Genomic DNA, 25,614 nt, shown 5'->3' with positions numbered 1-25,614 from the left:
ACAGTCAGTTTCAAGATAAATAATTTCACTATTAAATTTTATAAAACGTTCAAGTGAAAAAGCACTCACATTATTTGATGTGGCGACGTCCGTTTCGTGCTGGTATTGCACATTTTCAAGCCAAACTGCCCCTGGGGCAGTTCCTGTTTGGCTTGAAAATGTGCGATACCAGCACGAAACGGACGTCGCCACATCAAATAATGTAAGTGCTTTTTCACTTAAAAGTTTTATAAAATTTAATAGTGATAATTATAGTGGAAACAAGATGGATAACCAACAACAGATAAATAATTTATTCTAAATTGGTAAAGTTACATAGAATAACTAAATAGTTCCCAAGCCCCCACGTTTATTGAATTCCTTCAACTGCATCATGTTCTCTACTTCTTCTTATTCTTCATCGTCTTCTTCATTCTTAAACATGTCATCTTCATCTCGGTCTTCTTCTTTACAACAATATTCATAGTTATTTCAGAATAAATTACTTCGAAATATAATTATTACGAAAGAGAAGATTTGAAAACGATTTGAGTAAATAGATTGATTAATAGCACGAGCTGTAAATTTTCAAAATATTGGAAATAAAATTGTAATCTTTGTAGAAAAATAGTCTCCAAAAATTCGAGAAACAAGAACCATTACAACTCTTTCCAAAAACATATTGAATTAAAAATTACATTCATTCGATAAAAAGTAAAATTGACCTCAGAGGTGATAAAAGTGTTACTTATACCTACCGTGTTAATTTATATCAAACTAATTTTGCATGCATGAGTACCGTATAAGTACCACCACTAAAATTTAGAAACTTCCATATTACAATCATTAGGATTAGCTAGCAGGTGCTTTGCATCTCCTTATGCCCAAGAAGCATCAACAAAATAGAATTAATTACTATTTGATTATACATTGATTTCATCATAATTGCACAATTTCAAATTAAGTAAATTTTATATCAATTATTGGAATTGTTTTAAATTTATATCATTGCATTTAATTATAATTTGAGAGTTGTATTTACTACTTACTGCATACGAATTGAAAATATGTGTAATCCATTATTTGTCCTCTGTAATTATGTAATAAAAATTGCTTTATTGTTAACTAGCAGGTAACCCGTGCTCCGCAAAGGCCTATTTTAAAACTTGACAAACTGTAAACTTGACGTAATGAAATCTTGAAGAATTGGCCTGTAACCATCATCGGTTAATCAAGAATCTATAGCAAAATTTCAAGTTAAACAGTCCAGTAGTTCAGACGTGATAATGCGTCAAACATAATTTTCCTATTCCGTACGTGTATAAGCCAGTTCTTTCCTTTATTATAGTATACATAAGTAAACTATCCAGAAATACAATTTTCTGAAAACATGAATAGGTTATATCTCTACAACTGAGACAATACCCAATAAGTAGCTTGCTAGAAATAAATTAAAATTTCAAATAGGCAAATAACCCATAAAATAAGTACAATACTATGGAAACAAAAAATGATAAAATTTCAAAAAAGTACAGATTCATTGCATTGATAAGTACCAAGCTATGGAAAATACAATAAAATTGTAGAATTGATAGAGCTAAATTTTAAAATGATTAAAATTGTTTTACAAGTACTACTAAAAATCGACTAGGTTTTCCATCAACAACTATTTAACCCATACAATGATTGCGCCACCTTACTGAAAGAACCGACTGAAATATCTAAGAAGATTTTTGTTAAATTAACAACTAATACTGTTAACAAATCCCAGCCTTGACAAAGGTATTGTAGGTGTTGAACCGGGCTTACCGCAGAAAAATAACCGCAACCATACTGCCCCGATTTGTTCGCGAATTTCTCAATATGATCGTAGATTCTGGAAAAGAAAAAAATAAACTAATCAAGTACAGTATTATCATTTTGTTCGAGACAAAACTGAAAATCAAATAAGAAAGAAAAGTTATATTCTAAGATAATATATATTAGAATCATATTAGAGACAGAAACAAAATCAAATTTTACAAGTAAAATTATAATTATGTGAATATTGTAAGAAAAATACTAGCTGTACCTCATTACCTTGATTTGACAAAAACAAAATCAAATTTTACAAGTAAAATTATAACAATATGAAGACTGTAAGAAAAAATACTAGCTGTATCTCATTACCTTGATTTGAAAAATGGGAAATTGTGGAAATACATGATTAACCGGAATAGATAGAAAAATAAATGTAACTTTTCAATTCTTTGAAACATAAAGTACATATTTTAGAACACGTTACTATTCATCAAAATTTGGTAGAACAGTAGATGGTATACATCTACATCCTCTCTCAGAAGCTTTTGGTAGGGCCAGTTATATGCTCCTTGAAGAAGACCAACTTTGGCGGGTTTCAAAAATAAAAAGTTGAATTGTGTATTCAAGCGTTTCCTGCTTGTAATAATGTTTTCAGGAGAAATAAATTTGAATTTGATTTTAAAATTAATACAATAACAGTATGAGAAATTTTCTTTATTTTCTGAGGTACTGAGGTTTAATTTAAATTCATAAGACATGTTTCATTTCATCTCATCTCATTAGATAAAAATGAGAATGTAAAAATAGAACATTTCTAACAACAAAATAATTGGAAGTTGCTCAAATGCGAATGAATGAATAATTATTATTAAACGATAATCCCAATTAAATGCTGTAAATTTCCATCTAGCTGTTTACTCTGTTGTTTTGCAGGGGTGATTTACAGCATTTAATTGGGATTATCGTTTAATAATAATTAATAAAATAATTACCTGAAGCAACGAAGACCACGACTGCACACAAATGAGAGATGTTCTAAGCAATACTATTGCTGTCCTTGTCTCTCTCGAGGGTTCCCGAGCCGTAGATGACTCGATTTCTGGTCATTGGAATGAGACAGATGAGCAGACCCGATATAAGGATGAGGATACCGGCCAAGTAGAACGCCAGGTCCCACGAACCCGTCAAATCGAACACTGCACCTACATTATACAATAAAGATTCAGTTAAATTCAGTAAAAAATAAATACTGATAAATATTGAATGAAACGAGTTGACATTATCACAATCATGTATTTATTTTGAAAAAATCTGGGAAACGTGTTTCGATTGTTGATACTTTGTCTATATATAATATAATAAGGGAAAGAATTGGCTTATACACGTACGGGATGGGAAATTCACGAATGACGCATCATTACGTCTCAACTACTCAACTGATTAGTTTGCTTATAGATTCTTAATTCACCTAGGATGGTTATAGGCCTATTTCAAACTCGTCAAGAGTTCACTCCGTCAAGTTATAAAATAGACCCTTGCGGAGCACGGGTTACACCCAGGGGCAGACCAGTTAGTCAAGACAAGACAAGACAGGATCAGACACGTTTAGTCACAATACTTCTCATTGGTGCTTATGACGCAGCTCACACTGATTAGTCATTGCAAATAGACATGTCAACTGTGTGATGTATTGTGACTAATCGTGACTAATCTTGTCTTGACTAACCGGTGTACGCCCAGCCTAAACCAGTGACGGTCTAACTTGATCACTGGACCGATTTACCCCTTCCACAGCATCAAGGCGCCACTATGCATAGCAATAAATGTATTATAAATGTATTATGATATGTGTTGAGAACCTCCTTCAGGTTGCTCTTTTTGACTTATCCTCAGTCTGATTATTCGGATGTTTGGGATGCAATAAAAATAATAATAATAAAATTTGATCAACCAGCTGAGTTGTATTCAGCTGAATTAAGCTGAGATGAGACATGTCTATAGACCAATCCCCGTCTACGTGCCATTTGCGAGAACAAAAATCTGGTGTGGCGCACTCACACAACTTTCCTTGCAGTTATGAAAATTGATCACCTGACGCTAGTGTTCCCGCGCATCTCAAGTCTACTATTCAAAGATTTGAGCCAGCTGGTGACAGGGCAATAACGCTGGAGACACACATGAGGTCTACTATCTCTTCATAGTGAATGATTAATTAGAATCAACAATAAGTTGCAATTGAATAATCACATTTTCTCGAATTTAAAGCTTATTTTCAATTTTAGGTGAAAATGTTACCGAACATTAATTGTAGAGATTTTCATGCTCAATCTACTGCATATGATTTTTTTTGGTTTAAAATTGTATCTGAAGCCTGATAATTGGGAATCTAAAATCGAACTTTGCATTGATGGAGCTGAGCTCCCGAAATTTTTACAAATATGGGACTGGTGGCAGATGATAGAGCTTATCAATGACTATTATTTTAGGTATGAATTTGATCAAAATCGTTGGAGCCGTTTTCGAGAAAATCACGAAAAACCCTGTTTTTGACAACATTTTCGCCATTTTAGCCGCCATCTTGAATTGCATTTGATCGAAATTGTTCGTGTCGGATCCTTATAGTGAAAGGACCTTAAGTTCCAAATTTCAAGTCATTCCGTTAATTGGGAGATGAGATATCGTGTACACAGACGCACATACACTCATACACACACACACACACACACACACACACATATATATATATATAAATATATATACAGTTCAATACCCAAAAACCACTTTTTTGGACTCAGGGGACCTTGAAACGTACCGGTATAGAAATTTAAAAATTGGGGTACCTTAATTTTTTTCGGAAAGCAATACTTTCCTTACCTATGGTAATAGGGCAAGGAAAGTAAAAAAATCTGGTGTGGTGCACTCTCACAACTTTCCTTGCCGTTATGAAAATTCCTATTATAATTTAAAATCCATCAGCTGACGAGATCAATTCTGCTATCTCTTCCAGTGAATAATTTAATAGAATCAACCAAGCTATCTAGAATACATTCTAGGTACATTGGAATCAGCAGTTGCCTCTCATTAAGTTTGCATTTGAATAATAACATTTTCTTGAATTTCGATCTTATTTTCAATAGGCCTATTAGGTGAATATGTAACTTTTTTATTTTGATAGCTTGATAGTATACAAATCGAAAAAATATTACCAGTAAAAGTTTTTTTAGCCTTTTGCAGCCTTAAAAGCCAACACCTAAACCCTAGCCTAGCCTACAACTAACTTCTCTTCAACCCATTCTCACAAATCCGTGATGCCGGCGCCACACTCTTGTCGAGTGCGTACAAATGACGACCTAACCCTAACCTCATCTCCATGTTACTAACCTCCAAGCGGCGGCCCGAGCAGATTGCCAATACCCTGACACAGGAGTATGAGGCCATAGGCGCTGGTGAAGCGCTCCAACGAGATGAGTTTGACAGTGATGGGCGGCGTGAACGAGAAGTTGGACGCGAATGTGAGTCCGAACACGCCGCTGGCGGTCAGCAGCAGGTAGTAGTTGTCGATGCAGAGTGGGATGGCGCACGTAGCGAGGCCGCAAATCGTCAGGCAGATCGAGTAGGCTGTGGCAACGTCCACCCATGGTCGGTCGCCTAGCCAGCCCAGGGCTACCTAGTGGCGGACAGAGAACACAGGATCAGTCTATTAAAGTATATAATGTGGATCAGTTAATCATTTAATCAATGGATCATTTCACAATATACAGAGTGAGTCATATGTATGAGAACCCTTCAATAAGTTGGAAACGGTTGTACATAGAATACTATTAAAGGAAGAAAATGAAATCAATAAAAATGTTGAAAAAAATAACTATTTTGACGGAAGCCAAATTCATCCCAGACTGTTCGCAAGATGTCTGTCTTCTAGGACGGTAGCTACTGCATCAGTTATCCTGGTTTTTAGCTCCTCAATATCAAGTGCTAAGGGAGGAACAACGTTAACGTTAAAGATTGTGTTCATGTTCCTCCCTTAGCACTTGATATTGAGGAGCTAAAAACCAGGATAACTGATGCAGTAAGTAGCTACCGTCCTAGAAGACAGACATCTTGCGAACAGTCTAGGATGAATTTGGCTACCGTCTAGATGTCGTCCGAGCCTCAAAAGGAGGGAATACAGAACACTTATAATACATCATCATAAACTTGATAATTCTTTTAATAATTTGATGTAAGATTGGTTTGTGTACACCATTTTTTTATTAATATAACTGTTTAAAATTAAGTTATTCTTTTTGAAACACCCGGTATTTCGATAACTTTTTCACAAAATAAGCCTGATAACCTTAAGCCAAAATAATTTCTAGCAAACCTTATCACAAAAGAAGCAGATCTAATGAAGCCTTAACAACAGAAAATCGTCAAACATTAGAGAGCCAACTGACCATGCCGACAGTATTGGTTCCTCCAATGACGCTGAGCACAAAGGAGCCGTCGTTCTCGGTGTAGTTGTGGCGAGTCATGAAGTCGGCCAGGTAGAAGTAGGGCACTATGAACCAGGTGAACAGCAGAATGGTACCCAGCGACATCAGCATAAAGTGCAGCTCCAGGAACATCGAGAAGTCCATGATCTCCAGCAGCAGTTGCATCAGCTCGCTTCTCCAGTTCTAAAAAATTTTAAATAAAAATCTAATTGATTATCAAAACATAAGAATAGTTTATTTTGCAAATAATTAAATGAATGCGTCTATCCTGGAGTCGGTAGATAACATTGACACTAAGAACTATAACTTGACAAAATATTGAAGTCAGAATTTTGAACTCAAAATTAAACATTGATACCAAGAACTATGACTTGACATACTTTTTATACTACTTTGTGAATTGAAGAGCTTTTGGTGAAGACGATCTTGATGATACTGAAACCAAAATCTCATTTCGGCCAAAATTGTGGTAGGCTAAGCAAGTTGACAAGCTTGTGCTGAGTTGCACGTTTTCATTAAAAACAGTTTGGAAAACACAAATGACTAGAAATATTTGAATACTTTAGTATACGAGAATAATTTAAATATACGTTCCAGTGATCCAGGCTAAGCTCAATTCTAAGTAGATCCAAGGTAACTGATTAAAGATAATAATGTTGATTCTGATTGGTGCAACTGAGCATATAAGACGGTTTAAAAGAAATACTAGTAATATCTTTCATTACATAAAAACATATTGGAAGTAAAGAATTTTTAGATAACGCCCAAATTTGATTCCATGGACAACCTAATTTCCAGTAGGTCTCACGATTCCACGATCGTCAGAAGCGACAAAAGAAATAGCATACACATTTGTAATGAACTGATTTTGTAACTTTATGTATTCATCTAATTCAATTTTAAATTATTCTATAACTTGTCTTATTGTGGATTATTTATTAGGTTTCATTTCATTGTTATTTTTCGGTAACAGATGACACATTAAGTCTACAGATATATCAACAATGATATCCTCTACATTTTTATAAAATCAAATCTTTGAATATTCACCTCTTCCGTTTCCCGGGCCAAAGTTGTCATAGAGTTGCGGTAGATGTCAGGACAGGACGAAGCTTTCAGGCGATAATTTCGGGTATTTAACGTGGCACCACGGTACATAATTGAATTCCTGCAATCAAATACGTATGCAAATTAGTACTAAAGCATGGTTTCCAATAATAACACACAAGTTTTAAAATGATTTGTTGATTCATCTTCAAAGTCTAATGCTTGTTCATGTTATTTCATCAGATATTTATTTATTGAAAAGGTACAATATGTGACGTTAAGGGCTAACGCCTGTTTTCTCTAAGTTTCATCAATAAATGAGGAAATAATTTTAAGCAAGCAATCTAATTATAAGTTAACTGAATTTACTACTATTAAACCACCTCATAGGCTACCTATGCATCTTCATATTTCAAAGAATTTCAGCAACACGTCATGATGACTTGTTTCTATTATTGATTTTATAGCAAACGTCGAGGCACATTCATTAAATAAGTAACTGCATTATAACTGTTTTGTGTTTTCAAAATAAATTTGGATTTATTATTTTGTGTTTGTGTAAATAAATCAATTGATCAAAGTGTATTACGACTCACAGCCAAAGGGATTTCATTTTTTTCAATGTTGGCTACTCAGATGAGAGAATCCTACCCTGTCTGAGAGTGCAGAAATAGTGGAGCAACGAAGGTAGTTCAAGCTTGAGAGTGTTGAAAATAATGCATGTATGTGAATAATGGCGCACATAAGTTATTAAGTTAATACATGCAACTCATCCACTCTCAAGCCTGAAGCTACCTTCGCTGGTACACAATGTTTCCATCCTGAGACCAGTTAGAGGTCACTACGACGGCAACTGTCGACGCAACAAAATAATAGTAGGTATGTGATATTTGATGTATTATGTAAATTGAATTTCCTGTGAATTGCAAAACCCTATCCAGCCTTACCCATCGGTCGATTCATCCAAAGCTATACATCATAAGGTGCGTACAGACTTACGCTCTGCTCCGCAACCGAACGTCACTCGAGCAGATCGATTGATGATCGGCCGGGGAGCAAGAGTGGTTCCACCGGGGAACGCGAGAAGAGCTAACATCTTCCGTAATGTTCATGATCGGTGTGACAGCAGAGCGTGGGCGGAGCGACTGCGGTGCGATGGAGGAACGAGGGCGGTACAAGGGCGGAGCGTGCTCGGTGCGGGTTGGAGGCGCGTATATGTGTAAGCAGCTTAAGACGTACGGGCCACGAACACATGCCGTACACTTTCCATCAGCTGATGCTATAATTATTATATTTGTATCTTACTTTTAACTGTACTGATACAGATAAATAAGCCATAGAGATATGACACCATAGAATCAGCTGATGAAAAGCGTAAACTGTGTGTTCGTGGCGCATAAGTCGGTAGGCTACACAGCTTTAGAAAATTCTCACATTCAGCTTCGATTTCTTGGGCACTTATTTATTCTGATGAGCCATCAATCTTAAACCGGGCATAAGCTCAAGGTGGAACCATAAGCCACTGGAAACGATTTCGTCCGAACTAGCATTGGCCGAAAACTACCGAAATCATTCAAACAAAGAAAGCTATAGATGCTCGTCCATTGCAACAGGTTCATATGTCCGTGCACGGCCGTCTCCGGCCGATCAAGTTTTCGATCCGAATTGAATGGGATTTTCCGGCTCTATCCGGCAGAAGTCGAGCTGAGACAACAACATACTAACCTCAAAATTGTTTCACAGTCTCGTTTGTTTTTGTTTCTTGAACTTGTTCTGTTTTATATTAAGGACAATGAAAAGTTGATAAGTTTGGTTCATGAGAATGTCCCATTGTGGGATATGCGAGACAAAAGATATCATCGTCGTGATGTTCAAAGGAATTTGTAGCCAAAGATTACTGAACAAATAGGATTTGAAGGTAAGATAATTGTAATGAATAACTAATTTAGTGGATATTTGTTTATTCAATTTACAAAATATCAATATAATCATTGTTGATGAAAAATTTTGGTGGCTATGATAGTTAAGTAGTTAATTCAATATTTATTCAATAATTCAGCCAACTACCCAACTAGACTGACGTAAACGGTTCCAATGGACGACCATATTCGGCCGAATTAACGGTCGGCAGATTCGTCCGATCCAACGGACGAACGGATCGGTTGAATACGGCTCCAGTGGACGGTTACCCTAATTAGGTTATTAGGGAAGGATTATCCCTAACCAATCCTTGTCGATTACCTAACCTCACATTTGAAATGACAGATTATATTCAACAACTCACCTATGTATCCTAATATTCTTCAAGTAGTGATGGTTATCCATGATGGACTGTTTCTTCTTGAAGACATAGTCCTTGGGCGGCGACACAGACTTCATCTTGGGTTCGGGCACAACGACAGGTGGCAACAGCGGCTCCATATGGGGTTCCATGACCGGTTTCACCTTGTTCTGCGCAGACGAGATGCGCATAGTGACGGGGGCACGCACAGGTTCGACCGCCATTTTGTTGAGCTTGTTGTCGCTCATGCTGCGGCATGACAGCAGACTCGGGTAGTTCTCCACGATCACGTTGTACATGCGTTTGTTGGCGCGTAGGGCTTCCAGAACTTCTAGGGGGACCTGCAAAACAAATTTGAACAATTTACAATTAATTTATTCAAATAATACATATAAGAGCACAAGAATAATATGGACTTATAGGACTTCCACTGCTACCGGAAGAGAAAATTTATACAATTTAAAATATATTTATTCAAATAATAGACCTACATATGAGAACACAAGGATGATATCCCATAATTTTTCAATTATTATTCTTTCAATGATATTCCAAAATTGGTCTCTTAACATATGATGAATTAAACAATGCAGGATATGGTGTTAAATGAAAAAGGTTTACTTATCACAATATAACAACACAATAGGAAACGATGAAATGTTAATCTTTGTAAAAATGTTCAAAAACTTAATCACACAGGGAAATTTATCGTCCAATCAAGACTAAGGCTAGCCTTGTTTTGCATTGGTGGCTCTAGTGATATCATCCATTATATTGCTACTGACTGTATTTTTTGGTACTGTTCTACTCTTGCTGTACAGTACTTAGTTTTTTAGACTGATTTGCTTTTTATGCTAACATAATATCACAGAAACTTATCAAGTGTTTGTTCGTTGTTTTTGGGCTCAATATAAACGATTTTAAATAGCCTAGTAGAATTATGAAAAAAATCACTGGTGGAGCAGTTGGTGAGGTAGGCCTAAGCGAATGAATTGATGAATCTCAAACAACTTGGAGCCATCATCTAGGGATCAATTAGCTATTCACATTGTACCATACGAAACACATCGTCCTACATGTGACAGAACCAATAAGATTATAAATCAATTTGTAAATATTGACTGAGTAGCAAACTGTTATTTTACTTGTAAAATAAATAAATAAATTTTCATATCTTTTGAAGAAATCAATTAAATAACAAGACATTTCCAATAATTTCCAACAATAATTATTCAAGTGAATGGAAGCATTGACACTATTATGGATAAATTTGTCGATCGTTTGACCAGTCTCATCAGTCAATGCAAGAAGGTAAAAGTGATACCTAACAGACTTCGTCCCCTGAAGACCTGGATATCTGAAGGCATCATAAGATCAATAAGACGCGGGACAAAATGCATTCTAGACTCAGAAGAGATCCTAATAACAATATCTTAAAGAATGAATATAAGGCTTATCGTAATGGTTTGAATAAGATCATAAATCATGCAAAGGAAGTCTACTATAAAGGGAAAATTGAAAATTGTAATAACAACAGCATGAAGTTGTGGAAGTGCATAAACGAAGTTATAGGTTAGGCCAGTATCAAGGAAAAGAGTACTGAACTTGATGCTCACTCCCTCAACAATTATTTCACAAATGTGGGTAAATTACAAGCTCAAACTATCAATATCCCTGATAATACTGGTGATCGATTTCCTGCAATACAGATCGATAACACGTTTTTTATGAGACCAACTTGCCCAGTTGAAGTTGAGGCAACTATTAAAAATCTAAAGAACAACTGCAGTCCTGGTATTGATGGTCTAGGTAGTATTACGCTCAAGAAAATAGCCAATTTTATATCTCAACCTCTCGCTTCCATTTTTAATAGATGCTTTGAGGAGGGATATTTTCCCGAGCACCTCAAATCAGCCAAAATAAAACCTCTATTCAAACAAGGTGACCCGACTAATCCCTGTAATTATAGACCGATTAGTCTTATCAGCAACCTTGCTAAAATAATAGAGAAACTAATAAAGTCAAGAGTTGTTTCTTTCTTGAATCTTAACAAAATAATCAACAAGAACCAAATCGGTTTCCAAAATGGTAAAAGTACATCTGACGCTCTAATAAAATTAATCAATACTTTATCTGATAAAATAAACTCCAATAAAAAAACTATTGCGGTCTTCCTGGATATACGCAAAGCTTTTGATACAATACCTCATAATACTTTGTTCAATAAACTGGAGTCCTATGGTTTCAGAGGAGTCTCGCTTAAATTGTTCAAAAGCTATTTGAGTAATAGAACCCAGTCCCTAACCATAAATGATCAATCTAGTGTAACTAACTTAACTTCTTATGGTCTTCCTCAAGGTACTGTACTTTCTCCCATCCTTTTCATACTCTATGTAAATGACTTTTTAAATTTAAGACTTCTAAACTCAACTGTGATATCCTTTGCAGATGATACTGCAGCTATTTTTCACGGTAATTCATGGAACGAAGTTCATACCATAGCTGAAAATAATATGCTTTTAATTAAGAAGTGGTTAGATAAGAATACCTTAAGTTTAAATATTGAAAAAACTAATTACATAACTTTCTCTGCAAATAGAGTAGGACAGCCTAACGAGAATCAAGATTTGAGACTCCATTCTCAGTGCAATTTAAACTTGAGTAATTGTGATTGTCCCACCATTAAAAAAGTCAATAATACTAAGTATTTGGGAATTATAATTGATGGAAACCTTAAATGGGATGTTCATATTAAATACATATGTAGAAAAATTAGATATTTATCTTTTAAATTTTATCAAGTTAACAGATTTCTTAATAAGAACCAACTGAAAATGATGTATCATGCTCTAGTCGAGTCAATTGTGCAGTATGGCATAGTTGTTTGGGGAGGCTGTTTCAACTGTCATATTGCTGAATTATTTGTAGCACAAAAACTGATAATTAAAACTATATTAAGCAAACCCAGGCTCTATCCAACGGATATGGTTTTTAGTGATTTTGAGGTCATGACTACACGTCAATTATACATAAAAACCGTAATTGAGTACTTAATAAAATATAGATCCGATTTTCCTCTCACAATAAACTCTACTCTTAATTATTATAATCTAAGGGCCACTGCTAACAAATATGTAATCTATAACACTGATATTGAATGTATAAGGAGGCAATTAATTTACATAGGTACTAAAATAATAAACCTCATTCCAAATCACTTTCTCATGGACAATAAGATCAGTGGAAAAATTAAACTGGATATAAAAAACTGGACATACAGTAATTTCTTCTTCCATTTAGATATATGACTCGAGATTTCTGCTCCAGCATTGTTTTTTCATCAGTTTTTTTCTTTTTTCAGTGGACTCGCTTACCCTAATTTTGAGTACCTATTCCTCTGTTTTCTTCCTTCCCCCCATTTCTCCCTTCCTTTTTTTCCTCATTACTTCTCTTCTCTTCTTTGCCTGCCTATTACATGGGAAACCATAGTTGGCTAGGTACCTTCCTCTTTTTTTTTCTCTTCTCCAACACACCCAAACACTACGCCCATTGTTTTTTATATTTGTAACATTTTATTGTGTTTTATTTGTTTCGTAAATCTTTGTAGTTTTGTTTTGTCTTGTTTTGTGTGTTTTTAATAAATTGAAATTGAAAATAAATTGAAATAAAGTATTCGAGTTGAAAACTATTGACTATTATCACTCAGTATTTAAATGGATGCCATGTCATGAGGAGCGTAAGAGCTCCTCCAGATGAGTAGTAGTTTTAATATAATTAATTTGAACTTCACATTGCTATGTCGTTATATAGCTAGATTCCCACATATCAGTGACAGTGAAAGTGACCGGTACAGTAAGAATACTATTCCTATAAGTTTAATGGGACTATTCCTACCTACTCGGCCGTGCTGAGTGACAACATTACAATCAGAACTCAAGGAAATATTTTACTGTGCCAGTCACGTTTACTATAACTGATTTGTGGGAATCTAGCTTAAAACTGTTTCAATAAAGCTCAATTTTCGAAGCCTATTCATCATACAGCATTATCTGTAGAAGATCAAATAGAGATAAAACTCCAACCAACCTTCTCATTCTGCCTGACGAACGTGGGCAGATTGTACACAGACTGTACATTGGGCGACACCAGCTTATCAGGTCCGGCCTCCACACACTCCTCATCCTCGGGCGCCTTGATCGAGGTGGCCAGCTGCGTCAGGACGTAATCCGGAGACTCCCCGGCCTTCAGCATCAGCCGCACCTCCTCCAGAGCCTGCAGATCAGCTGTTGTCACCAGCGACGTGCACGACGAGCCTCGATTCGACTTCTGCAGTTGTTGCTGCTGTTGCTCTTGCACCCACCACTCAGGGTCCCTCATCAGTGCTCCACAAACGCACATGTTGAAGAAGGTACCCGCTAACATAATCACTGTACCTCTCCAGCCATACTCATCTATGAAATACTGGGTCATCGGGGCATAAACTACGGTGCCCACCCCGGTTCCACACGCTCCCAACCCTGTAGCTAACACTCTTCGTTTGTCAAACCAGGGCGCGATACTGACGACTGCTGTGACATACCCTAATCCCAGTCCCAACCCTGCTATAACACCGAAGGTGAGGTACATTGTGATAATCGAGTCACATAGAGAGCTCAACAAGAACCCTATACAAGATATAATCCCACCTATAATAGTCATCCATCGACAACCATACCTATCTACTAACGCACTTCCAATAGGACCTGACAGGAGAGGTACAGCCATAAACAAACTCCCAATCCACGAGGTGGCACTTTTAGTTGCTCCAAAATGTTTTAAAAATCGGATATAAAGTAAACCAAACGAGAAACTAATCCCATCAGCGATCATACTAATAAAGAAGGAGGACAACACAACCATCCACCCCCACCCACCGTCAGGTATGTTGGGTTCCGGTTTCTTCAACGATTTCCGCGTCTCACAGAGTGACGATGTGCTGCTCATGATGGAGTCAGCTTCGGGTAGGTCGAACTTCACCCCTTCATCGTTGTTAGGAACGGTAAGCACAGTGGCAGCATCACCATCGCTATCTACAGGACTCTTTTTGCGTCTGTGTAGGCGATTGTTGTTCTCGCGGTCGTCGTCGGAGCCGGTGGACATGGCGGTGGAGGTGGAGGGGAAGAGTTGCGGTTCCTCCGCGTTGGATCCGTCCTCTGAGGGGCGGTTGCTGGCGGTGTCCGGCACGATTCCGCTGCTGGTGAGGGATTTGGCGGGAGAAACGCCCATGGAAGAGTCGACAGATGACGTCATGCTGCTCCAACGCACTATGGGGGCCAAACCGTTGCGGTTTTCGTTCAGGGACGCTTTTGGTTCCATTTTCGAAAAACGAAATTGTTGAAGACTCTTGGGGATACTATAATCGATGTTCAACCTTGATCGAGTTGAATTTTCAGAACGAACTTTCAAAAAACACTGATAAAATTCAGTTGTTGTAGAGTTAGGGTTACTACAATCGATGGTAAACCTTGATCGATTTCCAGATCTTTGCACTTTTAATAACGATCGTTAATATTGAGTTTCGTTGAAGATTTTGGGTTACAATAATCTCTAATCTTAAGCAACTCTCAACTGAAACTTCAATTCGACTTTCTTATTCCAAACTTACTAAACAAATATTGCAATCGATTCAATTTCTGTGGACTTGAAGTTGTATAATCTTCAATCCTGAACAACTCTTAACTCAAACTTTCTTATTTCACCAACTAATATTACAATTGTATCAATTCAATTATTACAAACTTGGAAGTTGTATTCTTCAATGAGTACCAGATTGATAGACGATTATTACCAAGAATTTGTGAAGACTTCGAACTGGAGGATCAATTCTCAATCTGGATGAGCTTAGTATTCGATTATTACTAGCTCTGATTTCTTATACAATCACAATGTAATTCATTGATTCAGAATATTCTAGTGGAGCAAAATTTGAAATTTTCTCAATTATTATCAACTCCTGAAACGTTTCCTGTATCAACTTCTCCAATGAATGCTAGATCTGATTCTTCTACAATTCAAATACTTCTTCAATAGATTTCTATAACCGATGTCGTAGATACGATACTCCACTTCAAATAAGTACACTTGATAAATTTCCTAAATGATTTCTAATAACCTGAATTTCCTAATCGCAGAGAGCACTGAGGTAGGCAGGGGTGTTATTTTTCAACACCTATTTTACTAATTGTATATTTTATAATCCGCACAATTTAAAATTATTTCAAGTTCATATAATTCACAGGGCACTCAGATCTTTTCAATATTATTGTTTCTGTACACAAGGTTCGATTCTTACTCATCAATCCCCAAAATAACAGATCGATGATATTTATTCCTAAAATAACAGTTCCTAACCGATAATCGTTCTTCTTTACAGTCCTACCGCCTAACACTTGATCGATGCTCCTAATAAACCTATATACTGCATATAATTAACGAAGAAATATCACAGAGCAAGGTACAGCAAATTCACTAGGTCAGTCTTTGCGTCCCAATGTATTTATATAGTGAATAAAATTTATTTCAGCTAATAATTGAAGCAAGCTCACACGAAGAGATATATAATTGGCTGTGAATACTGTGTTGGAAACAACTTTTTGATCTTTAGTAGTTGAACAAGTTGAATTTTCGCTGTTGATCAACACAATTTAATGTCGTCGAGAAGACAAATTTACACCCCTGACAATTCACACAGTATTTTACAATTTTTTGATCAACTCGCAGTAACTCTACAATTTTTGATCAAATACTATCGTTGAACACTTCGCCAACTTTCAACTGTTCAACTCAATTTTTTATGAATCACAAATAATTCAATTAAAATGACTAATTTCGCTATCAGTTGAAGACACTCTTTTCGATAGACAACGTATACAATAGTAACACAATTCAAGTAAATAAATAGAGCGATTATCTTCTAATACAGCCAACTGCTCCACAAAATAAATTACTGTAAACTGTTGTTTTTACAAGTTGAATAAAGCCGTTGACCGTTCTGACGAAATGATTAACTGTTTTGACGAAATGAATAACTATTGAGGATTCAATCTGTTTTCACGAATTCAGTAACTGTTGACTGATTCCACGAATTAATAAGTTACAAAATCAATAATTACTGTTGACCGTTTTTAACTAATTCAATATTTCTTTCGACGAAATCAATAACTGTTGATCGTTACTACGAATAAATAAGTTAACTATTTAAACAAATTCAATATGTTTTCACGAAATAAATAACTGTTTTACTATATAGAATCTCACTTGAATTGAAATAACTGTTCACTGGCAACTGTATCGACTGAATAAATAATTTAACTGTTCGACGAACTAAATAACAATTGAACTAATAATTTGATAAATTTATAGTACAGTCTGTGTCCATCTGCGGGGCCAACCCTGCAAGTCTAACGGAAACTGAAAGTGGTATCGGTTGAGCGCACTTAGCGAGTTCTGTGGCGGGAACGCGGCGTTCCCGAAATCCTGGAACACACAGCCGCTACTGCGCAGTTGCCGGGTGAAGCCCTGTACGGCACGTGGACAGTTGGGCGCGCGAAGCGAGTTACACGAGCTAGGAGACAGAGTGTGACCGACGGCCGGACTTGTCATCAAGAACGGGTAGGCCAGTGAGCTGCGACGGGACTGCTGCGGGACGCCTAGCGGGTGGCGACGGCGGAGTTAGGCGTAGAGCAGAAGCTGATCGATCATTCTAGAAGGGTAGGCGGCCATCCAAGTTGTACGTTATCTGTCGACAAAAAAAAAGAAATAGGCTATTAGTCAAAAATATAAGTATCAACTAAGTATTCATTCATTTGCAACAGACAAAATATGTCTATAAATATTAATATTAACACTACATATTAATGCTAACACTAATATTAACACTACATATTTATTACACTACATATAAATGTTCAATTTAGTAGAAACATATTATGGAGAATCGCCAAAATATTATTTTTTCTCGTGCTCCTGCATATTCTCAAACAAGTTTGGTTCAACTTAGGCTACCTGATTGACGTTTTGATATGAATTTATGTAGCCTACTTACTGACAGAAAACACAATTTTAAAAAGGTGAAACATTTAATCATAAAATGGTGAAATATGATTCATACAAAATTATTAGATTCAAAGAACTAAAATGTGTTTTTTGTTGGTGGAGATTTAATTTTTAGACAACAGTTAGCTGATCTAAATTTTAAAAAGTTTCAATCTGAATTTCTATAATTTTGATCTGATGGCTGAAAGTTTACTTATGGCTGAAAATTATTAGGCTGTGCAAAGGCTAAAAATAAAACTTTCTACTGTTGATATTTTTCAACGTTTTTCGATTTGTATATCATCAAGCTATCAAAATGAAAACGTTTTCTCAGGAAAAAATTTTTTTCTATCATTACTTTCTGAGATATGAGCGCCTACAGTTCAAATTTTTGGGACAGAACATTTCAAATTCGGTAAGAGATGAATCCATGAGATTCAGATGATAAATTCTTCATGGAAGAATTTATTATAAATAAAACAAAAAAAAATGAAAAAAAAAAACAATGAAAAAATTAGTAAAACAAAAATGTTTTGAAAATATTAATTTTTGAGAAAGTTATTCAATTTACTAAAAATGACCAAAAATAACTCAAAAAAAGTTATTTTTGGTAAATTGAATAACTTTATCAAAAATGTATATTTTCAGGAAATTTTTGTCCCAAAAATTTGAATTTTAGGCGCTCATATCTCAAAAAGTAATGATCGGAAAAAAATGTTTTCCCGAGAAAACTTTTTGATTTTGATAGCTTGATGATAAAACTATAAAAAATATCACCAGTGGAAAGTTTCTTTTTAGCCTTTGCACAGCCTTAATACTATGTAGAGGTACATAAAGTACATACTGTATATCAACTACTGTTATTTTTTTATTTTAGTGAGATTGTATCACAAGACCAGAGAATCACATATTTGAATATTTTAGTATCTCTCTCTTTGTTATTTATCTGGACATTTCCATAATTGGATAGTAATATTTCATGATGTTTTCGATATGTTCATGATGTAAAAATGCATATTCACAACACTAATATTGCATTCAAGAGTGCAAATCGAGATCAAATCGTTATAAGGTATTTTTAGTCACGTTTCCTGATTTACTCATAATTTTTATCTTTCTAAATAACTATAGAATAAAAATAATAACTTGGATGCTTGTGTATAGGCCTAGGTATCTGAGTTATAAAAAACAATATTATCTATTATTATTTAGTTCAAATTACAATTTATACAATCATAAAGACAAAATACAATAAACTAATATTAGCAATACTGTAATTGAATTAATTTGAAGAGTATTAAAGGTTTATTATCTTGAGTGATAGTTAAAATCATCACCGTTATCAGACCGCACTGAAGTAACTACAAGATAAGACGGTTGAGTTAATATTTTTGTAACTATAAGCAATAGATAATATATGTCTACTATATTGAAAAAATATCTTACACTGCACGGATAAAAAAATATTCGTTTGCACGTTGGTGTTATTTTAACACACAAATACTAATTATTGAGTACGGTAGCCTAATGATCTGCCACACAAACTAATATTCACAAGTCTTAAATCAACACCGCACAATGTTTATAAACATGAAAATTTGGTAATTTCCTCGTGACCATAAAAAAGATAAGTCACTACTAATTCTCTTCATAAAAAAGGCACATGCAAAGCTTTTAAATGAGCACATTGAGATCAACACCTTTGAACCATTACGAGCAATACCAATCTTATCATTTTTTGCGAAACGATTACACGTAAGTTGGTTTAGCAAGAAGAAAAATACGCGACATGAAGCATTACTCAATTGAAGTTTGTTTAGGGAATAATCATATCACATTAAAAGTCAATTATTCAAGTGTTAACAATATTATCTAGAGAGAATAAAGATAAGAATACACGAGACGATCTCGTGTTGATTTAAAATCAGAGACATTGCAATTATGAAAAAACCTACGACACAGTAGAAATTCTGCTTGATGATTCATTTCATGATAATTATTTTACTCTTATCATCAACATATACATAGCTTGTACAGAATATGACAAACAAACAAAAATGAGTGAGGAATCCGATAAAAAATATTTTCAAGTTACTACTGCACTCAATAATGTAAACTTTGATAACTTACCCACACATAAAAAATTCAATTTTATTCCTATCAATGGACCTGACTTTTGTGCATTGAACTATGTGATACTAGATCAATATGAAATTGTCCATATCAAAATATTATTGTAAACAAACCAATGAACGCGTAAATTATAACCTAAAATTCACTACGATCTAGACAATTGACCGTCACTGCTATCAGTACTTTCAGAATCAAACTCATCTGACTTATCCTCAGTTTCACCGTTTATAAATTTCCTATACCATTCAGCGGCTTTCTTTTTAGACATCACTTGAGAACCGAAAGCTTTTTCAAGCATTTTATACATCTCGTCAACAGATTTTCCTAGCCGGCAGCAGAACTGGATGGACATTTGTTGTTCGGTTACTAGATCCATCGTTACTTTAGGGTAAAATTACGTACAAAATGAAGAACGATAACTTAAAACACAATTAAAACTAACTATCAAACTTGAATGAAGAAGCATTTTAATACAAAATTCACAATAATACGTCAAAAATGAATGAACAGATACAATCCCAGCAGCTGATGAGACAATAATCGCAAACGACGAGTACTCTGGTGAGCGAAAGAAAAACTAAATTCATGTCTACCAACCAAGGCATTTTGTTGCAAGCTTGCAACAATGCAACGTATCAATGATACGCAACAATACGAGTTCACTAATATTATGATACGCTATGAAAAAATGATACGTAGGATAAAAGGAAGGATTATTTATATTTTCTTTTGTGTATACAATTTTTAGAACAAGAACTACTTGGACAAGTTAATATTAAGAGTGTTAATTTTGTGTTACCGTTAAGTTACTTAGGACCGGTTGCACAAAAGCCAGTTAAATTTTAACCGTGATTATTTCACGAGAACTAATCAGAGGAGGCCTTTTAGAAAAAATAGTTTTCTGATTGGTTCTTGTGAAATTATCACGGTTAGGAATTTATCCGGCTTTTGAGCAACCGGCACCCAATTCTTTACTAGGCGGCCTATATTAATAAAAGAGTTAGTTATTGATAAAACTGCTCAAGAGATGCATGCTGAGATTTTTCATCAGGTTGTTACTAAATAAAATTAATGTCAGCAATACATGAAGCTTTGGTATCCCCAATGAGATAACAGTCATTATTCAATTTCTACGATTTATAACTCAATATTCGCAATTTTCTCCCGAGATAGAATACAGTGCTACATGACACAACACGTGTATAAAACCAATTGTTCAAGTTTCATGCATTGTTCTCCAGTTCATTGGAAAGCATGAATAATGATTACTCAACACGATAAGATAAGAGAACAATTGAAATATTGCAATAAGATGTATTCATATTATAATAATTCAACTTGGAAAACAATAGAATGAAAACTATGGAAATGTACAATTTCAGCTCATATTTTGCTGCTGAATGAAAACTCCATAAACTATGCACTTTCTATCATAATCATTCGATATTGAATCAACTAATTGATCATCCGAGTGCAAATCAACTAATTTTTCTATAGCCAATATCAACTCGAAATATCAATTTCAATAATTATGGAAGCTTTATCATGAATTGTAAAAAATTATTATTTTATAAAATTATAAAGGGGTATAAATGTTGCATCATCAAACCAATGGAAAAGTGAAGCCCACATGAGTAAGAGACTTGTGCGTGATAAATGCAATTGATGATGGAGCTTCAATAATGGAGAGTTCCGAGAACTACTGGGATGAAATTTCAAATCAGATAACATAACAAATATTTATTGTAGTGGCCCGAAGTGGTCACCCATCCATGGAAGTTCAGAGAGTGCGCCACTTATATTATCAAAGCATAGACACTGTTATTTATGCTTTAGTTTTTTTGTTGCATTACACTGTTTTTTCAAGTTTCTTATAATCCATAGCCTGTCATATGATATAGATTTATTTTTCTTTGATTTTACTGCATTGAACGAAATGAGGACGTCGTCAGTATACGATCATTCATGAATCCATTCGTATTTTATTAGTTTAATAATTTATAATTTAATAGTTTGAACGCTTTCAAATGATAAGGACCAGCTAACACGACAGCAATACGATATGTATGGTATTACTAAATTGTCAACGTTCAATTTATAAAACGAATTGAGCCATCAAGAGTATCTACGTAAAGGGACACTGACATAAACACTGTCAAACTTCAACACGTGTTCAGTACACTTCTTCAGAACATTATTCAAATTTTCCAATAGATCTACACTCCTAAAAACGCAACCAAAAAGTGTCAAAGTTACAATACGTAGACACTCATTTGAATGACAAAATGTGAGAAATAGTTTTAGAAAAAAATGAGAGTCTTACCGGTTATCTACATGTCAACACAATGGCCCATTACGGCATCAATCCACTGTCCATTGACCTGTCTCAGGTTGAGATCTTCCAGTAAAATACGTCGACAAGTGTTGTACGATATGCCGACAGCTTTACAAATGTCCTTCACTTTCGTACGTCTGTCCTCTTGAATCAACTTCATAACTTTGTCCACATTCTCCGTACTTCGACCCCCTGTAGACCACCTACCCCGACCGCGTTCCTCCACAATCCCGTTTTCAAGCCGCATGAAGTACTCATGGGCTTTTTCTTTGCTGATAACGTCCTCACCGTAAGCCAAACGAAGCATTTCGTAAGTTTCCTCCGAGCTTTTGCCCAGACGATGACAGAACTTGATGTTGATCTTCTGCTCTTTTACTTCATCCATTTTTCCCAACACACAACAAAAACTTTTCACAAAGTTAACACGATGTTTTGTTATCGAGGTTAGAAAACGTCCAGTTGTTGTTCATTCACTAACCACATTTGCACAGTCGCGAAATTCTACACACCACAACTTTCAAAACTAACTGTAATTTTGGACAGGAATGCCGTTAGAGTTCAAAAAACAACTGGGAATGTTTCACCTGGGAGACGCCACACTCAATGAACTGAACAAAGCGCGACCGGTTATGGATCGATTGATCAAAATATTACAATATTTTGATTGAACACTCCAGCACAAAATATTAATAACGCGAGGTTTAGCACGCTGTTAACACTGTGTTGACGACTGCACGAGTGGTGTTACAAAGTTAACGGAATGAAATAGTTGATTCACTGTTAGATTAGGACGAATTTAGCGTGAGAATCAAAGCTGGCGTCTATAAAAATACACTCGAGAGACAGTGAGACAGACAGTCAAGGCTACACAAAACATTTGCTGGAGGTTATGGCTGTCGAAGCAGAAACCAGGCTGCCAGTACCAGACAAACACGGGCGGAGGGAGGGAATTATTCCAGCGGCGGGAATATTATAAAACCCGGACCACATACAAATCGGCCGACAGTGATGCAACTAGCGGTTGAAAATCGAACCGATTTCAACGCCAGATTACTCAAAACCGAACCGACCGCGGGAATTTTAATGACAGCGGGGAAATTTCACTCCAACACCGCCCGCCGAGCCCAAAGTTTCGCTCTTACAATTTTCAAACTGGAAAGAATAAATAATTTCCCCCCACCATATAGCAGCCCGCACAATGAAACGAGTTTTATGAAACTGCTTCAAGTTTCAGTGTTTTAATAATAGCAGGTCGTTGACTTTTGCTGGATGGTAAGGATCAATAATGGAAGGCTATAATAAACAGACGCGGCGTTTCGAATTATCGAAAATTTGAAATGGCCAGCCCAAGTGGAAGCCTAGAGCTGCTGAAGGCTGCGCCTGAATAATCAATAGTTGAGAACTCAGAAGTGATTCGACTTCATAATATTCTGGATACGTATTGCAATAACGCGATTCGCCGCGTATCAAATCTTGCCGGCGGAAGACGCGGCCATTTTGTTTGGAAAGTTGGCGCAGTTTTCTTGCTCGAGATTTAAGGATAATTATTTTTATGTCTTCAACAGATTTTTAAGTTATGCTCTCTTTAGTTTTGTGACTGATAAAACATGTACACTTGAATTACAAAACTCTTAGTGCCGGTTGCCCTAAAGCCGGTTAAGTTTAAATCGTGATTAAAACTCTACGGGAGGGCTTCTTTTCAAAATGCCTTCTCTGATTGGTTCTCGTGAAATTAACCACTATTGAAATTTAACTGGCTTTTATGCAACCGGGCCTTATTAGTGTAATAAGAATTATATAGATGGTACTTCATATACGGCCTACCTAAAACCAGAGACAAGAAATATAGAGTAAAACCAGAGACAAGAATATAGAGACTTATGCTTATCCTTTATCCTTATGCTAAAACTTAATTTCGAGTACTAACTACAATTCGCTCGTCAAGCTATAAAAAATTTAAGCTGGATTCCCACATATCTGTATCAGTGAACGTGTCCGGTACAGTGAAAATAAGAATATTATTCCAATAAGTTCTAATGGGACAGTTCAAACCCGATCGGCCGTGCTGAGTAGAAACTGTTCAATCAGAGCTCATGGAAATTATATTCAGCACACTGTGACTGGTGAGAATCCAGCTTAACAAGGTTTTCTCACTTGAAAACAAGTGAAATAGATTGCCAAAATTGGAAGAAAACTATTAGTGATATTTTAATCTATTTGCATAACAGAAACTTGGTTACTTAAATTGAATTCTGGTTTTCCACAATAAAATTGTAAAATTCGTAATAAACATGAAACAAAGACGTTTGAGATAAAAAACACTATAAATTATTACTTCATTGAGCTAAAAAGAAATTGGGATACTAAATAACCGCAGAAAAATACTCTAATCATAATCTCTCTATCTCAATAAATACTCTATAATCTCATCAAAATTTGATTAATCTCATTCAATGTGACCAATAGTTGGTTAAATTGGTCAAAACAATGCAAATAAATATATTGACGTTTACTAACAAAAGTTCAAAAGTATTAACCCAGTTTACAATGCGAGTTCCTGAGAAATCTTGTCAGAAAATCTTTGAAAACACCAATTAATACATAATAATATATATATTAATGAGTTTTCAAAACAATAGATACAGTTGTTAAATTAATCCAGAAGAACTAGAACCTGACAAGTAGGTAGTGGGCTAACCAAATGTCACTGCTTACGGAAACTACAATGACCTCGATAATAAAAATTCGTGACCCAATTTTTAATTCTAAAATTAACCTGCAAAATTCAGTTCAGTTCACCACCAAATTTCAAGAGCAGCAATAAAATCAGTAAAAACAGAGCCCAATAAATTCAGTAATAGCATCCCACCAAAGGTAAGTAGAAATATTGCTTCCGATTTTACTCTACAATATTATGTAACCGATTATTTCATTTGCGTCGGAGTTGTTTAGTGGCGGATTAAATGCTTTATTTGGATCTTCAACAAAATTTGGATGCCGAATCATGAGCGAGAGAGAAGGAAAGTGTTGGAAAGAGAACGAACGAGAGGAAAAGACAATACGAAATCCGGATCACGCCAGTTTGCGGCGGTATGGCGGCCAAAGCAGAATTCGATAGAGCAGAACAAGAGGAGAAAGAAAGAATGATGAAAAGAAGTAGGAGGAGAAGTTGCAAAGATGTGGATCCTTTCACCTCAATACAATTACAATACAACACAATTGTTCAACAGAGACTAGAAGTACCATTATGAAGATTATTTTCTCTTTCTGAATAAGAGAATGAACTACAGTACCATACTAATATTGTGCTGCATTAATCGAGATCAATTTTGATCCTACATCAACATGATCTGCTAAACAAAACAGTTGATTCCGGTCAACTATTAGTTTGCTTCAATTTTGATTACAGACAATGTAAGCAGCGGTTTGTGGTCGTGCTGATAAACTATCACTTAGATAAGTTAAGAAACATGCGCCTGATACTCCCGTTG

The 25,614-nt window shown here is 35.5% G+C and overlaps 2 protein-coding genes across 4 annotated transcripts in view; both read right to left on the bottom strand.

The window, feature by feature from the left end:
* Positions 1-393: 393 nt before the first annotated feature.
* The window catches only part of LOC111049433 (monocarboxylate transporter 14), a 118,386-nt gene continuing 93,165 nt past the window's right edge, over positions 394-25,614 (bottom strand). The window contains exons 1-8 of one of the 3 annotated variants that reach the window (XM_039434663.1): positions 22,112-23,017; positions 13,669-17,359; positions 9,586-9,923; positions 7,305-7,422; positions 6,216-6,437; positions 5,161-5,446; positions 2,772-2,981; positions 394-1,855 (exon numbers count right to left, since the gene is read on the bottom strand). In XM_039434663.1, the coding sequence (XP_039290597.1) occupies positions 2,815-2,981; positions 5,161-5,446; positions 6,216-6,437; positions 7,305-7,422; positions 9,586-9,923; positions 13,669-14,937 (2,400 nt within the window). In that variant the 5' untranslated portion in view covers positions 14,938-17,359; positions 22,112-23,017 and the 3' untranslated portion in view covers positions 394-1,855; positions 2,772-2,814. Of the gene's footprint in view, positions 1,856-2,771; positions 2,982-5,160; positions 5,447-6,215; positions 6,438-7,304; positions 7,423-9,585; positions 9,924-13,668; positions 17,360-19,785; positions 19,921-22,111; positions 23,018-25,614 lie in introns of those variants that run through there. The other 2 variants (XM_039434664.1, XM_039434662.1) reach the window with 2 other exon arrangements.
* LOC120352843 (protein GVQW3-like) lies at positions 22,119-22,508 on the bottom strand. Its single transcript, XM_039435136.1, has one exon. It carries the CDS (start codon positions 22,506-22,508, stop codon positions 22,119-22,121), a length of 390 nt encoding a protein of 129 aa, XP_039291070.1.

Source organism: Nilaparvata lugens, chromosome 8 (genome assembly GCF_014356525.2).
Source record: "Nilaparvata lugens isolate BPH chromosome 8, ASM1435652v1, whole genome shotgun sequence".
NCBI classification, from domain to species: Eukaryota; Metazoa; Arthropoda; class Insecta; order Hemiptera; family Delphacidae; genus Nilaparvata; species Nilaparvata lugens.
The sequence above is the reverse complement of the archived record's forward strand: the minus strand, read 5'-3'. Positions and strand labels throughout refer to the sequence as shown.

Excerpts from the sequence above, each read along its gene's own strand:
- LOC120352843 (XM_039435136.1), bottom strand. The coding sequence starts at position 22,508 with ATGGATGAAGTAAAAGAGCAGAAGATCAACATCAAGTTCTGTCATCGT.